This window comes from Candoia aspera, chromosome 2 (assembly GCF_035149785.1).
Source record: "Candoia aspera isolate rCanAsp1 chromosome 2, rCanAsp1.hap2, whole genome shotgun sequence".
NCBI classification, from domain to species: Eukaryota; Metazoa; Chordata; class Lepidosauria; order Squamata; family Boidae; genus Candoia; species Candoia aspera.
The window spans coordinates 8,759,788-8,776,881 of NC_086154.1; the positions used below are offsets into that span (position 1 = coordinate 8,759,788).

Sequence of the window (17,094 nt, forward strand, 5' to 3'; positions counted from 1 at the left end):
ACAGACGTTTAATTACCCAACTAGGGAACATCATCAGTGCGAGGGAGGGTGGGGTTTGCTCCCTATTCAGCCATCCATAGACACATAGAGATAAACCACATTTACACACCATTCAAAAGAGACAATAAGAAAACTAAGAAGGAAACAAAAAGGCCAGAACACATCCTCGCCAGCAGCCAACGTCCAGATAAGCAGGGGTTAACACCAGACAAACAAGCGGAAAACAATACCCCAAATCAAGGAACTGGCAGGGCAAGCTACTGTATATAAACAGGGAGGAAACCCCACACCCCCTCACACTGATGATGTAATTGTTGGGTAATGAAACGTCTGCAAGCAAACCACCGAGCTCAGAGAGCACCAAGGACGCCACAGAACCAAAAATACTTCTCGATACTGCCCTCTGAAATCCTCCTGTTTGATCTCTGGTTCTGTCTCCCCCTCCCCGCCCTCAATTTCAGGTATTCCTCCATAAGATTCCCCTTCGCTTCCCAGGCATTGCTCAGCTTCCTTCCAAGACCCTGCCTGCTTCTCACATGCAGACCAAGAACTTGCGACTCAGCCGTTCACCCTTTTATGATCTCTTCCCCTAGGTAGGTATAACTCCACCTCTGGCTGTCCCTCTTTTCTGCTTCTCTGTACTGGTTTTTCTATTTTGGGAAGTGTTACCAACTCTTTTAGTTCTTTAGCTGTTCTTGCTAGCTTTTTCATTCTTCATCAATGTGGCGACCGAGACCAGCAGCTACAACTGAGGACATTTCACCAAGTTCCCTTTTTGTGCAAGATTCTTTTAAGAAAGAATTTAAAATGTATTCATTAGAGCAGGGTTTCTCAACCAGGGTTCCGCAAGAGGGCACTAGGGGTTCCCTGGGAGATCAAGGTTTATTTAAAAATTTATTTAAATTCGGGCAACTTCACATTAAAGAGGTAAGTTTCGTTCTTTATTTTTAATTTAAGAACACTGTTAATTCATATATGCAGGCCTACACAGGAAAGGAATATAACATTTTTGTAACTTCTGGCCTTATATTCAATATAAATTGAATGAATGAATGAATGAATGAATGAATGAATGAATGAATGAATGAATGAATATATTTGAGCCTGAATGTGCAGGGGTTCCCTGAGGCCTGAAAAATATTTCAAGGGTTCCTCCAGGGTCAAAAGGTTGAGAAAGGCTTTATGTATAGTGGTAGAAGGTATTATTAGGGGAACAATAAGATAAATTTAATGGATTTGGCAGAGAAGGTGAAACTGATCATAAGGGATGTGAAATAATACTTAGTTTAAATTTGTTTCTGGGAGAGAACTGCTTTTGGGCTTTTTGTTTGTCACTGGAAAAAAAAATGAAGTTACAGGTTTGAATTTTGTTTATTACGTAGACATGGATTATAGAAATAATGGTTAAACTTGGAGTAAGATAGTGACGTATTTTCTACGTATATCTTTGTTGTAAAGAGTCGGAAGTCATTCCTTTTGTATATTTTTTTATTTATTTCTGCACTTTTTCAGTTTGTCTCTTTTTTCTTTAGTTTTCTTTCAACCTTTTTCTATCTTTTCATGTTTTACCTATACTTTGAAAATAGAGTAAAGTTTCCTTTTAAAAAAATAAAAGTCCAGCCCACAATCAAAGAGAGAGAGAAGCCTTGAGCAAGGCTGCATTAGAAAACTGAATTAAGAGGGCAGATGCAAGGCAGAGCAAAGCAACGCCCACGGGCACTGTTTTCCAGAAAGAGTGTTAACCTTCACCACTTGAGCATTGCACTTTATTTTAGCTTTTCTTTAATATGTGCAGTTGTGCTCATAGGTTTACATACCCCTTGCAGAATTCGTAAGACGTGGACTATTTTGTAAGTAAACCTGAATGATCAGACGAAAGACGTTTTAAAATGGGGTTCAAATGAAACTATTAGGCATCACAGGATAGCCCCATCGTTAAACATCCCACAGCAATCAAGGATCAAACAGGCCAAAATGGTCGTTTGCAGTGCCTTAATTTGCAGTAGTTAAGAGCAGAGACATCACACTGACCACAAAGGCCCGCATAGTTAAAGCAATGGTGTTCCCCGTAGTAACATATGGCTGTGAGAACTGGACCGTAAGGAAGGCTGAGCGAAGGAAGATCGATGCTTTTGAACTGCGGTGTTGGAGGAAAACTCTGAGAGTGCCTTGGACTGCAAGAAGATCCAACCAGTCCATCCTCCAGGAAATAAAGCCAGACTGCTCACTTGAGGGAACGATATTAAAGGCAAACCTGAAATACTTTGGCCACATCATGAGAAGACAGGACACCCTGGAGAAGATGCTGATGGAGGGCAAAAGGAAGAGGGGCCGACCAAGGGCAAGGTGGATGGATGATATTCTAGAGGTGACGGACTCGTCCCTGGGGGAGCTGGGGGTGTTGATGACCGACAGGAAGCTCTGGCGTGGGCTGGTCCATGAAGTCACGAAGAGTCGGAAGCGACTAAATGAATCAAGAACAACAAAATTTGCAGTATAATTATTCCCCACGTTGTTTTGTTTTGATTTATTTCAGTTTATTTTTCTGCATTACATAGGGTTTCCTTGATTTATTTCACTCTACTTTACTTCATTTTTATCTAGTATCTTGCCTCGCCTTGCCACCCTAACCCTAACCCTTTAAGACCAGCTTTTGTGACAAACTATTACAATATTTCTCTCTTCCAGGAAAGGAAAGAATCCTCTGGCTAGCTGGAACCACCAGTCCTCCCTCTCTGGTGGCCGTGGCCTCCAGCCAAGTGGTACCAAGCAACAATCTGTTGACTTTGTAGACTCAAGAACTTGCATCTGTGCATCTCGTCTCTCCAAATTCCAGCTGTCTTGGTCCTGAGGATGAGGACAGAGCAAGGCCTGGACCCCTTGCCTGCAAGTCCAGCATTGAGAGACATGCTGGAACAGGAAGAGAAAATGTGTGAACCGGATGTGGTAGGTCTCCAAATGGCACCCCAGGTCTCCCTTGCCTTCCACGCTGGGAATAGCAGGAAATCCCGGGAAAGAAAGGGAGCAGCCATCTTGGATGAGGAGAATGCGATCCACTTGGACCCGCCCCAGGATCAGATGCAAAGCCGGGAGTGGCAGAGGCAGAGGCTGCCAGGAGGTTCCTTCCTGGAGAAAGTAGAAGAAGATCAGGTGAGTCTGGGGCCACCTGGCATTTTCAAGGGGGGACCTGATGTTTCCGAAGGGAGGTGGGACGGAGCTGGGGATTACCAAGACAGTTGTCCAGCGTGGGAAATCTCCAAGCAAAGGCCAGGCTGCTATGGCTCTAGATTTGCATTTCTAATCGAGGTTAGATGAGACGGGCCGCAGGGACCCCCGGAGTTTATGGTTCTCAGATCAGATGCCTTTTTACCTACAGCTCCAACAAAAAATCAGGAGAACTCTGGTAGCATCTTTTGCGACTAACATATTTTATTAAACGGCAGAAGCTTTTGTGAGCTTATGCATTGGATGGGGTATGCTGCAGCTCTTGAAAGCTGATGTTCTATAATAAAAACTGATAGTTAGAAAAGGTGCTACCTAACTCCTCCTGATGTTTTGCTACTCCAGACCAGTGTTTTTCAACCACAGCAACTTTAAGATGTGTGGACTTCAACTCCCAGAATTCCCCAGCCAGCATGCATGTGTGGACTTGCTGTGGAATTCTGGGAGTTGAAGTCCACACATCTTAAAGTCCCTGTGGTTGAGAAAGACTGCTTTAGACTAACACGCTGTGCTCCTGAAAGAGCTCAAGCAGTGATTGTAGTATTCTGTCCTTCAGTATTATCTCTGCAATGCCCCTGTGCTATAGACTAGGTTGAGAAATGGTGATTGGGTTCACAGATCATACAGGTAGTCCTCACTTAATGACTGCCCTGTTTAGTGACCGTTCAAAGTTACAGTGGTGCTGAAAAAGCAACTGTATGACTGGTCTTCACACTTATGACCATCGCAGTGGTGCCACAGTCACGTGATCACCATTAGCGTGCTTCCCGACCAGCTTGCGACAAGCAGAGTCAGTGGAGAAGCTGTCTGTAAAATTCAAGGGTCAGCTTTTCCATTTAGCGACCATGGCACTTAGGAATGGAGTTGCTGGTCCCAATTGTGCTCATTAAGTGAGGACTACCTGTACTAAGCCATGGTCGACTGAACCTTCCTTTAAAGAAGAAACAAGAGTTGGCTGGGTTCACACAACACCCTAAACCATAACCAGGGTCTGCAAGGCACAGTAGTTTAGTTCACACAACATGATAAGCCATAACCAAGGCACATTGTTCTTACACATCTCCTGCATTGGCTAGTAATTGATTCTATGGGTTTCATGTTTTATTGGTTTTAATCTTTTAAATAACTTTTAAATAATGTGGCCAATAATTCTAGTAGTTGAGCAGTTCGCAGTATAATAATAATATTTTCACCAGGGATTTCAGCACCTTCAGTTTTCAAAGTGAACGTCCTTCCACTGACTCCTCTCCCATCATCACCACCACCACTTCAGAGCGCCTTCTTTCACTAGTAGAGGATGTGGTCGAAAAGTTGGGAACCCTCACCTGAGCCTAGTTTCCCCCCTGCAAGCCTTTCGTTGCCACCAGGCAGCCTCAGCGCTCGGACCCGGGGAGGGGGCTGGGCTGGCTCTGAACGAGTGGCAGCGCGTGCCGCCTGCCTTGGCAGGGCTGCTGCGGGTGGGGTGCCCGTTTCTGAGCGGCCCACCTGGCTGGGTTGGCTGCACGGCCTCGTCGGGGACTGTCCCTGCCTCTCCGTCGGCTCTCCAGGGTCCAGCTGTCGATCGCCAGGTGGGCGTTCAGGGAGGAAGCGCCCAGGCGGTGGTTCCCTCCTTCCCTGGCCGAGGAGGGCCGGAATAGGGTCCCCACTCCTAGTCCAGCCCCTCCACCCCCAGACCACGCCGTCCCTTGGGCTGAGAGGGAGGGGCTGGCCCAGAGTCCCCAGGGAGCCTCTGTGCCTGATGGGGGGCAGAGCCGGGTCTCCTCCCCCGCTTCGTCCAGCACCCTCCCCGTGTCCCACCCTGCCACTGGAGCTTGGGGGAGGCGCTGGCCCAAAGCCCCCCCCCCCCGAGCCTCCCTCATGCCGTTGTGCACATGTGCGCGCGCGCACACTTGCTCAACACCACTTGGGGGGGGGATTATTTAAGCAGCTTTTTCCAGCCTGATGGTCTGAGTTGTGCTGGTCTGCTCCTCCCATCCTCCACAGCCAGCCTACCCCTCGAGAGGCTGTAATGTCCCCTCTCTGGGGAAAGCTGGCCCGGGCTCACGGGAGGGAGGTGCGCCACGCGCTCTGAGTCACGAGGCTCTCGGGCACGCTTGTCTTTCCCCCTCGCCTCAGGGACCGGTGACCTTCGAGGAAGTGGCCGTGCGCTTCACCCGGGGGGAGTGGGGGATGCTGGACCCGGAGCAGCGGGCACTCTACCGGGAGGTCATGGTGGAGAACTACGGGACGCTGGCCTCTCTGGGTAAGGCGCGTTGGTTCCCGGGAGTGGGGGGGCTTGCCTTGGCGTCGGAAAGGGCGAGGGGGCTGGGGCAGAGCAAAGCAGAAGGACGAAGTGCTGCAGGGAGGCATCTGGGCCCTCCGTTGCGGTTTGGGGATGGAGCCCCCGAGCCACGGCTGGGCAGGCAGACAATTCCCAGCTCGTGCCCAGCATCCCCGAGGCAGCTGGGAAAGGCCAGCCCGGTTCCTATCTCGAGGGATGTCAAAGACCTCCCGTTCTGGGAACAAGCACTTCTGCGGGGCTCTCTAACCCATCCAGCTGTTCTTATGGTGGTTTTTCTAGAAATTAAGCTGGCTGGATTTGGGTAGGGTGGAGGAGAACCCAAATGTTCAGTGGTTTGGCTCCCCCATGCCTTTAATCAGAAAACCCAATATGTGATTTGTTTCCTTTCCAGAAGAGCCTCCAGTTGCCAAGCCTGATCTCATCTCCTGGTTGGAAGACAAAGAAGAGATATATAGACCAAGCTCTGAAGAAGGAAATGGGAAGAGAGGTAGCAACCGATGGCTTGGGCTGGGTGTGGCTTCAGAATTGCCAAATTCAGTGTATCAGCTGATTGATTTTCATGGTTCCAGTCAAAGCGAGTATGTGTAGCTCAGGGTTGAACTGTGGAGTCCTTGGTGCTCTCTGAGCCTTGCTGTTTTCTTGCAGACGTTTCATTGCCAGACTAGGCAACATCTTCAGTGTGAAAAGGGAGGTGTGGATTAACACCAGATGAACCATCAAACAGTACATTATACCTTAATCAAGGAACTATTAACTCAGTCAATCAACCAAGCAGCCAGCAACAGCCCAATCAAGGAACTCCCAAGGAGAGAGCAACACCCCCACCAACACAAGCAGGGCAAGCCACGGTATATAAACTGAGGGCAAGGCCCAGTTCTCACTGAAGATGTTGCCTAGCCTGGCCATGAAACGTCTGCAAGAAAACAACAGGGCTCAGAGAGCACCAAGGGCTCCACATTTTCATGGTGATCTGTTTTTTTTTTTCCCATCTAGGATTGAGGGACAGCTGGAGACAATATCACAGAGCAAACATAGACGAAGTTAGAGTAAACAGTAATTTTGGCAGGTGGTGAATCTAACGTGCAGCGGTCAGGCACAGTGGGGTAACAGGGCTGTGCTAAACCTTTGATTCTGGGTACAATCTTGGAATCTCCGGAGAAAGGAACACTTTGTCCCCCAAACCATGTCAGCCTGATCATTCCAGGGGTGGTCTAGTAATTTTCTGGAAATAAAATTTGACTTTTAGAAAATTGCCAAGCCACCCACAGAATGGCTGGGTTGACATGATCCAGAAGGCAGGGGGAATGTTCCCAAAGTCACTGTGGAACACTATTTTTCCTCTGCCCAGCACCCCTGTTTAAATGGAAAGAAGCACATTCATGAAACCGCAAGTGGTGTTTGCAGCTCACGAAAGCTTAGGGCTTTTAATAAAATAAACTAGGTGGAAAAGGTGCTACCAGACCCCACCTGATTTTTTGCCACCATAAACCTAACACAGCTCACCTCCCACAAAGTCCCCAAATCCAAGTTCTTCTTTCTGGAGCTTGACAGCCCTGCAGAGCTTAACAAAAACTGAGAGCTCCCTGCCTGAGAAACAAAAGAAATGGAATTACAACAAATGGAAGTTGACATTTCTGTCAGAAAAAAGGATTTTCAAGATTCTTCATGTTCATCTCGTACTGTTATTTAATTCTGTGTAATTTAACTGAGGACCTGGAATATTTTTATGGAAGGTGGGAGGAGGGAGCCCGTTGCCTAACAGAACTTGAGAACCCAGTGTAGGCAGCTACACAGTTAAGAGGGGAAATTGGGCCATAACAGAAGCGATTCTGGAGTCCAGGGGAGGGGGATGTGCAAGAAAGAGAGTCAGAGTAACTCTGCCTTAATTACGCTAGGTATAAGTTGATCTGGCGAATTACTTTGCTAGGCTTTCAAGATTCTGCTACCTTACAATAAAGATCTAACAATAAAAACTACAGGTTGTCCTCACTTAACAATTATAATAGGGACTGGAAGTTTGGTCGCTAAGCAATGTGGTAGTTAAATGAGGCACCACATGACCAGACCTGATTTTACAACCATTTTTGTGGTGGTCGTAAAGCAAGTCACAGTCATAAAGTGAGTCGATTGTTTCCACTTGATTTTTTGGGTTGGAAGCCGACCAGAAAGGTCACAAATCGTGATCACATGGCCTTGGGACTCTGCAAATGGTTGTAAATGTGAGCCGGTTGCCAAGCGCCCAAATTGTGATGATGTGACCATGAAGGCGGTGCAATGGTTGTAACTTCAAGGACGGGTCATAAGTAACTTTTTAGCCTCGTCATATCTCCAAACCATCGTTAAATGAAAGGTCGTTAAGCAAGGACTACCTGTATTTGCAGAAATCCAAGCGGATCTTGTTTGCTGAGCTTAACAACCTCACAGGGCTTGATGGCCAAGTCTGTAGGGTAAAGCATGTGGCTTGGAGTCCTGCTTCTCTGTAACAGTTCTCTTGGGCATGATTCCAGCAGGTGACACCTGGGGGAATGATGGCAGCAATAGACCGGTTGGGGTAGTGCCCGATGAAGGGATGGGCAAAGATGCGGAAGAAGGTCTGTGGAATCAGAGAGGGGAAGAGGAACAAGGAAAGAACCAGCCAACCGGGATGTGGCCAAAGGAAGCAGCAGGTATTTAATGAGGAAAGATTTGTTTAAAATTTGTGTCATGACTTGGATGGATGTCACCACGATGAGTGGGAATTGTGGCATGCAGTTGCATCATATCCTGATCTCCTGACCAGAGTGTTCTTGTTCAGGCCAGCCATGTTCTGCCTCCAGAATTTTGCCAATCTTAAGGACAAAATAAAACATCTCGCTCCCTCTGGCACAGTGTTTCTCAATCTCGGCAACTTTAAGAGGTGTGGACTTCAACTCCCAGAATTCCCCAGCCAGCATGGCTGGCTGGGGAATTCTGGGAGTTGGAGTCCACATGTCTTAAAGTTGCCAATTTTGAGAAACACCGAGCTAGCAGGTATTTTTCTGCTCCAGCTGACATAAGACGTTCTGTGGGGACCTCCATCCTCACTGAATCCTCTCGCCCAGGGGTAGGACTTGAGGTCATCTCTTGGAATGAAATGCAGGGGTCTTGGGACCAAAAATGAAGTTTCTCATTTAAGGGTGGAACTGGCCACTAGCGCGTAGGGTGCTGGCCGCCAAATTGGAGGGTTTGGAAAGGGGGCTGGATGGGTCCAGGGAGGATCAGGCCCTCGGTGGCTCCCAATATTGCTGGCTGTTGATGCCCTCCTGACCCAGAGGCCCCAGGCCTTCCATTCTGGCTGCTGGGAAGCCAGAGGGAAAGGGGGCCCTCAGCCACCAGGCCAGGCTTGGCCACTTCCCAAATCCTTCCCTCTGGCAACAGGGTGCCGTGGTCTGTGGGAATGACCTTGGGAGACAGGAGGGAAAGCCACAGACTGGACAACCAGCGTGTGAAAGACATCTCAGCCCAGAGAAGGGGGGATGGCGTGGGAAATGTTTCAGAAGGGACCCTCCCTAGTTTTCCAGAAAGGGAGAGGAGGGGAGAAATGCTTTCAGTCTTGCAAGATTCTGTTAATGTAACCTTACAATAAAGATAGAGCTGGTACTCCTGGTTGTGCTTGTCTGGACTACCTTGAAGGGATGACAGTGGGACACTGAAGGCTGGGCTTGATGGTCCCCAGGCCTGATTCTGTTGAAGGGTATGTAAGCTTTCCAAGTTCTCCAGAACGCTTCATCAGACTAGCTAGTTAAAAAGAAAACTTATCAGGAGAGAGGGAAGGAAGCAGACAAATCCAAACGTTAGGCTGGCTGTGACAGCCAAGAGGCCTGTCCTCAGTTCCTGTTTTTTATACAGCGCCATGCTCCCCAGTGGAGAGTTTTACAAAACATAAAACCTGGCATGTTCTTCGTGGCACTTTGGTTGGTCTTCAAGTGTTGTTTTGTTGTTTGTTTGTTTGTTTTAATCCTGGACAAAATGAGCCTTTTTTCCTTTTAAAAAAGGAGACTTTTTTAACTAAGCAACTTCGAAAAATTCCTTTGGGAAATGGGAACCAATGATTTATGTCCCAGAAAGAACTGAAGTGGTAAGGGTTTTTCAACATTCTCTCTCTCCTCGTTTTCTCTGTGGCCGAAAGATGATGAGACGGTAGCTGGAACCGACAGCGAGACAAGTGGGGGCCTTGTGTCCAAAGAACCCCTACAGGCTTTGCCAGGAGGGTCACAAGCAACAATTCCCTTTGTGATGGAGACAGCTGAGAGTGAGTATCTACAAGAGCAGGGAAACTGCCCCCCACCCCTGCCCCATCAGCAGAATGCCTGCTCCAGAGAGCTCATGTTGGCCCCAGAAAAGGCTGTTCTTAACTACAGGTAGTCCTCACTTAACAACCACAACTGGGACTGGAATTTAGGTTGCTAAGCGATGCGGTCGTTAAATGAATCCTGGCACAATTTTATGACCATTTTTGCAGTGTCCATTAAGCAAACCATGTGGTCATTAAGTGACTCACACAGTTCCCTATTGATTTAGTTTATCAGAAGCCAGCTGGGAAGGTTGAAAATGGCAATTATGTGACCATGGAACGTTGCAACCATCGTAAATGTGAGCTAGTTGCCAAGCGCCCAGATCACGATCATGTGACTGTGGGGACACTGCAATGGTCCTAAGTGCGAGGAACGGTCACAAGTTGGTTTCTTAGCCCCATCATAACTTCAGACAGTTGCTAAATGAATGGTCGTTAAGTGAGGACTACCTGTACCCAAGCAGAGTTCCACAAGGACCATCTGTTCACTCATGTCTTTCTTTTTTTCCTGTTCTGCCAAATTTCACAGGCTTACTTTTAAGGCTTTACCTGTTTTTAAAGTGTTTTATACATTTATGGTTTGTCCTCCTTTATATATTTCTGCCTTATTCTCCTCAAATTTTACCTGAAAACGGCACTGACATTTTTCTCAAATAGTGTTCCCCAACTAGATACCTTCTGGGTAGGTTGAAAAAGAACTCCCACCCTCCCTGCCCCATGTTTTCCTTTGTTATTTCAAAGGATTTACATTTTCAGCTCCTCGTTGGCCATATCAGTACATCTGCCATACCTGTTTGATTTTGAATCTTTGTTATTGGCCTTGTCCTCTTTCTTTCTTTCTTTCTTTCTTTCTTTCTTTCTTTCTTACTTACTTACTTACTTACTTACTTACTTACTTACTTACTTACTTTCTCTATCCTACTAGGTGATGTCTGGGAAAGCGGAAGTGATTGGGAACCTTGTGGGGTATTGTCAGAAGATACGGAGGATGAGGACATGAAAAGCCACTCTGGGAACCCAAAAGGGCCAGAGAGGAATGAAGAAGCCCAGGCTGAGGAGTGGCTAAATAGAGACAATTCCCAGGGAAGCAACTACAGTGGAATGCCGGTGCAACAAAAAATCTACAAGGGCAAGAGGAAGAACCAGTGCAAAGTTTGTGGGAAAAGTTTCACTCGGAAGGCAAGCCTTAAAGTTCACCAGAGAATCCACACGGGGGAGAAGCCCTATAAATGCACCGTCTGCAGCAAGGGCTTTTGCGACAAAACCAGCTTTCTTCGCCACCAGAGGATCCACACCGGGGAGAAACCGTACAAATGCCCAGAATGCGGAAAGAGTTTTAATCGGACCACGAACCTGATTACCCATCAAAAAACGCACGTGGAAAGCAGAGAGAAGACCTTTCACTGCTCCAGCTGCAGCAAAAGCTTTTACAACAAGTACAGCCTGAAGACCCACTGGCGAAGCCACACGGGGGAGAAGCCCTATAAATGCTCCAGCTGCAGCAAGAGCTTCTGCGATAAGTCCAACCTGGAGGCTCACTGGCGCGTGCACACCGGGGAGAGGCCTTTTGAGTGTTCGGAGTGCGGGAAGAGCTTCAGCGACCGCAGAACCCTCCTTCGCCACCAGAGGATCCACACGGGGGAGAAGCCATACAAATGCACCGAGTGCGGGAAGAGCTTTAATGACCTCGCCACACTCCTCCGGCACCAGAAAATCCACACGGGGGAGAAGCCCTATCGGTGCACCGAGTGTGGGAAGAGCTTCAACCAAAGCTCGCATCTCATCCGACATCAGAACACGCACGACGCCAAGCGCCATAAAGCCTTGGAACCAAAGCGTGGGGCGAAGGCTTCCGTTGGGACCAATATCTTTTTGGATATTGGAAGCTTCGCCCAAGAGAGCTATTACCAGTACGCTCACCCCACAGAGCCTTTTCACTGGCCCCTTTCGTCATATTCACCTTCCGCTGAGCCAGGAGAAGGAGGCATGCCCAACCTGTGGACTATTCAGGAGACATCTGTGGGAGACCAAGCCATCCTGGTCATGAAAGAATTCACAGAGGAGAGGACCTTGGCCCTGTGAAGGCTCTGGATGCAGAAGAGACTTCGGCTGAAGCTACGCTTTCTGGGCATCCTAACCCAGTCAACCCACAAGCCACGGAAAGGTTGAAGCCCATCTTGAAAATGAACCCGTTTTCCGAGGACAGACTCATGGATCCAAAATCACGAAGCAGGGCTTTCTTTGGAAAAAGAGTGGATTCTTTAGAAAAGATACCAGCTCCACAAGGAAGGCATGAAATCCCTGGACATCTTCACTGTTCGTTCCCTGTTCAGCTGGGGGCAATGGTTGCGGGGGGAGAGAGAAAAAAAAATAAATTCTCCAAAGACCGGATTTAGGGTGCCAGCTTGGGGAGGGGAGGAGAAGGATAAGAGATTGATGGTTAAAAATTATGCTACTCGGGTGGCAGGTTCGGATCTCGTGGTTTGGTCCCCAGGGCCGTTTCCTCAGTCCACATGGAAGCAAAGAGAATAACTGAATTCAAGCGGTTGAAAGAAAAGACAGTAGAATATTTTTTCTCTTCCCTGTTTTTCAAATGGGATCCTTTTTGGCTGAACCAGGTGAGATGTTGGTTCTCTTCTGCTTGCTCTGACTCCCTCGAATAAATTCCAGGCTCGAGAGGGATATGGCAGAAGGGCTGTTAGTGTTGGTAGATAAAAGGATAGCCTCTTTCGTCAGCTGAATAGAAATTTAAGTGTGCAAAAAGATCGCAGGTGAGGAACAGGTGGTCCAAAGAAAATGGGACAAAAGAAATGCGGACATGAAGCAAGACTGCTGTTCTGTGAATACCCTTTTTACTGTTCAGTTTCCAAAGAAGAGATCTTCTAAGGGAGTGTTTCTCAACCTTGCCAACTTTAAGATGGGCGGACCTCAACTCCCAGAATTCCCCAGCCACTCCCAGTATTCCCCAGCCAGCCCAGAATTTCCCAGCAATTCTGGGAGTTGAAGTCCACACATCTTAAAGTTGCCAAGTTTGAGAAACACAGCCCTAGAGAAAGGAGGCCAAAATTATGGGTGTGTGGATGCATGAATATCCAGGAGCGTGTTAGATTTCCAGCATGCCTTTTTATTTGTTTAACTCTCAGCCCTAACGCAGCACAAGGATCAAGCGTGTTACAGCCAGTTGATTTCAGTGGGATTCGGTGTGCTTGACTGCAGCTGCAGAAAGTCATAATTATCAAAATGATTAAGATTGCCATCCAACGCAGGTTTAATGAAAGCCAGACTCTTGTAGGAGTCTAAGAAAAGGATTGATCGTGCTGCCTTGTGCTTTCTAGCCGGATGTTAATCCTCTTGAATGCAGGTGGGGCATGCAGAGATTTGCAACGTGAGACAGGCACAACTCTAGCACACTGCAATGGAAACGGGATCTCCTCTAGAGGGGTTTCCTGTATGGGGAAAAACATCACAGGGAAGAGCCGTTTCGTATGTAGACGGGGTGGCCCGCTTTTGAGGCAAGATGGCACCATCAGGCCACCTCAAACGACCGTGCAGATGCCCCAGATTTGCAAACTAGATCTTGCCAGTCAGCGGCCTACAAGCTGAATGCAGCGGCTCAAACAGATGATAAACTGCTGAGCGACCACGGCCTCCCGCAATTGCCCAGTCATGCAAGATTTTCGACAGTCCTCTCTCAGAATGTCAGGATCTCACAGAATCTCATGTAGGGATTTGAGGTCGGACAAGATTCCAACCGTTTAAAAAGACCATTGTTTTTTAAAGTGGGCATTCCATGGGGGTGGGGCCCACGCTTGGGGGCCTCTACTGTTGCATGGCTGATCCCTGACTTAGAAGCAAATGGTTATTGTGAAACAGTTCCATATACCTAACTAAAAATAGACTGAAGTAAGCTGGCTGTTAAGGCATCAGCGGGTTCTTGCGGTTATTTTTAACAGCATGAAGATATTAGTGGTTTCTAAACACCAGATCAGATTTTTAGGATGACAGATATAGCTTAGTTTTACACAGACTGGGATTCTTCAGTTACAATTTTGGGCTGGCCTTTCTTCCTAGTTTTCAGCAATTCTGAAATAAACTTTAGAAAGACTTTTCACCCAGAGCTCTCAACATGTTGCTGTGACTGATGGGTGTGGCAGGTGCTAAAAGCAGGAGGGCTCCAGATCCTAACAGGGACAGTTGGAAGGTGACTTTACCTGAAAAATAGGGGCTTGTTTCTGATTCTGTTATCTAAAGAATTGTGTTGTTAAGTGTATAGAAGAATAAGTGCAGGATTGGGGTCTTGTCGGACCCCTGAGCACAAATAGAGGCCTTGCAAGGATGTTACACACCAGAGACACAGTTGGAGTCCACTTAAGCATTTGAATATTTACAGGCTTGGGGGTCATACTTTATTAAATTCAGGCTTCCTGTAATTATGAGAACCACTGTGGTGTGGTGGTCAAAGGCACCAGGCTAGAAACTGGGAGGCGGTGAATTCTAGTCCCACCTTAGTCACAAAGCCAGCTGGGTGACCTTGAGCCAGTCTCTCTCTCTCAGCCCTAGGAAGGAGGAGGCAAGGACAAACCACTTCTGAAAATATTGCTAAGAAAACTGCAGGGACTTGTCCATGCCATCACTAGGAGTCAAGACTGACTTGAAGGCACAAAAAAAAAGAAAAAGCTGTAACTTCCGTTTAAAATATTTCTTAACCGTATTTGATTGGATGAAATAATTGGGGTGAAAATGCACAGGCAGGGTAATAAAAAGAAAACATTTTATTTTAAGCAATTTTGGATTGTGCCAAGCCCCTTCTAGTAAACGCTGACATTTACTGGTTGATGATGGAAATAAACCCCTTTTATAAAAAGGTCTGTATAGTTTGAGATGTATTAGAGAATGATGGGCATATGCAACTACACCATGGTAAATATTAAACTTTTATCAGAGTGGCCTCACTTCTTAAAGCCATTTAGAGGGTCTTCAGATTTGCTGGGAACTGTTACAAATAATGGTATGGTGGTGCAGATTTTGGGAACTTACGATCAGACAAACACTAACATTTTTTATTTACTTGTAAAGTGATCAAGAGAAAGATGAAATTGGATCATTTACCAAAGGTACTTGAAATTCAAATATTTAGCAGAATTTTCTCCAATCATCACGTTCACCCATCCTCTTCTGAGTTTTAAACACTGACATTTATTGAGTTTTTATGGTATGTTATGTATATTTTAAGTTTAGATTGTGTTTGTTATCCATACTTAGTTCAGGTTTTTGCTATTTATATTATATTAGTCTCTTTTTTATTTTAACCCTGAGGTCTTTCCAGCACAATAAGCTTGTTAGTTACACTGTAAAATCCAGCACTTTTGTTCCCTTGAATTTGCAAGTTAATCTTCGGATAAAAAAAAGCAACTGAAAGAGAATCACTGTGACCCTCTGAAAGCCCGCAGGGGAAGGGGGAAAGATCTTGGGTGGAGAGAATCCATTCTGAAAATGCGGCAATACTTCAAAGAAAATGGGACTTGCAAATGGAAAGATCTTTGAAACGGTGACTTGGCAGTTCTGCGTCAAATGTGAATCCAAACCTGATCGCTTCTGACCAACGGTCTCTGCTCAGTTTCACAAATGTAGGAGGCCTCCTCCCCAACACTAACCTGTTCCTTGATTTTGCCCTTTTGTAGGAATTGTGTCAAATCTGTGCGTGCTTTTCGAAAGTAGCTGGTTCTTGTAGCTGATTGCCTTTAATATGCATGGACGGCTTTAAAAGGACTGTACGGTAATCATCTTTTAATGTATTGGGAAGATGCTTTGCAAATAAAGAGTAATGAAATGGTCATTTCTGTCCACAGTTTTAACGTTGATATTATTAAATATCCATACCTCAGAGGGTGGTTATTTCACACTAAAACCTATGAGTGTCAACAGGGGAATGTGGAAATGGTGTGGTGACATCATTGTGCAAACTCGGCTGCTTAGGGACTTGCATTGGGTGTTAGAACGCCAATACGGGAGGGTGGCATCGGCGTGGTGGCATCACACTCATTTCCTTGTTGTTACAATTTGCTGTGGAACCTAATTGAGGCAGCCTGGATGGAAATTAATTTATCCCATTTCAGGTAGTCCTTGCTTAGCGACCACAATTGGGACTGGCAATGCTGTCGCTAAGCGGAAAATCACGTGACCATGATGGGCTTATGACCTTTCCCCTTCAGTTGATAAGTACAACATGTGACCATGATTTGCGATTTTACTCCTGCCTTCTCCATTGACTCTGCTTATCGCAAACCAGTTGTGAAGTGCACAAATGGTGATCACGTGACAGTCAACACAGTATTACAGTGCCTGGATGCCTCAGTTCTGCGTACAAGATGAATAGGTAGGGTGAGAGTATACAGCCCTGCCGTACTCCTTTCCCAATCTTCAACCAGTCCGTTGTTCCATGGTCTGTTCTTGCTGTTCCTACTTGGTCGTTATACAGATTCTTCAGGAGGCAGACAAGATGACTTGGTATCCCCATACCACTGCATAACGAACACTCTCTTCCAACAACCTAAGAGACGGCTTCATACATGGACTTCACCAGATGGACAACACCGAAATCAGATTGACTACATCCTTTGCAGCCAAAGGTGGGGGACATCTGTACAGTCAGTAAAAACAAGACCTGGAGCTGACTGTAGTTCAGATCACGAACTTCTTACTGCACAATTTAGGATCAGACTAAAGAGATTAGGGAAGACCCACAGATCAGCTAGATATGAGCTCACTAATATTCCTAAGGAATATGCAGTGGAGGTGAAGAATAGATTTAAGGGATTGGACTTAGTAGATCGGGTCCCGGAAGAACTCTGGACAGAAGTTGGCAGCATTGTTCAGGAGGCGGCAACAAAATACATCCCAAAGAAAGAGAAAACCAAGAAGGCAAAATGGCTGTCTGCTGAGACACTAGAAGTAGCCCAAGAAAGAAGGAAAGCAAAAGGCAACAGTGATAGGGGGAGATATGCCCAATTAAATGCAAAATTCCAGAGGTTAGCCAGAAGAGATAAGGAATTATTTTTAAACAAGCAATGCGCGGAAGTGGAAGAAGACAATAGAATAGGAAGGACAAGAGACCTCTTCCAGAAAATTAGGAACATCGGAGGTAAATTCCAGGCCAAAATGGGTATGATCAAAAACAAAGATGGCAAGGACCTAACAGAAGCAGAAGAGATCAAGAAAAGGTGGCAAGAATATACAGAAGACCTGTATAGGAAGGATAACAATATCGGGGATAGCTTTG

General features: G+C 46.5%; 1 protein-coding gene across 1 annotated transcript in view; it reads left to right on the forward strand.

Moving 5' to 3' along the window:
* Window positions 1-2,613: 2,613 nt before the first annotated feature.
* LOC134489812 (uncharacterized) overlaps window positions 2,614-17,094 on the forward strand; it is a 33,823-nt gene continuing 19,342 nt past the window's right edge. The window contains exons 1-6 of the mRNA XM_063292678.1: window positions 2,614-3,150; window positions 5,338-5,464; window positions 5,895-5,990; window positions 8,011-8,169; window positions 9,651-9,773; window positions 10,741-11,894. Of these exons, the coding sequence (XP_063148748.1) occupies window positions 2,854-3,150; window positions 5,338-5,464; window positions 5,895-5,990; window positions 8,011-8,169; window positions 9,651-9,773; window positions 10,741-11,894 (1,956 nt within the window). The 5' untranslated portion in view covers window positions 2,614-2,853. The remainder of the gene's footprint in view (window positions 3,151-5,337; window positions 5,465-5,894; window positions 5,991-8,010; window positions 8,170-9,650; window positions 9,774-10,740; window positions 11,895-17,094) is intronic.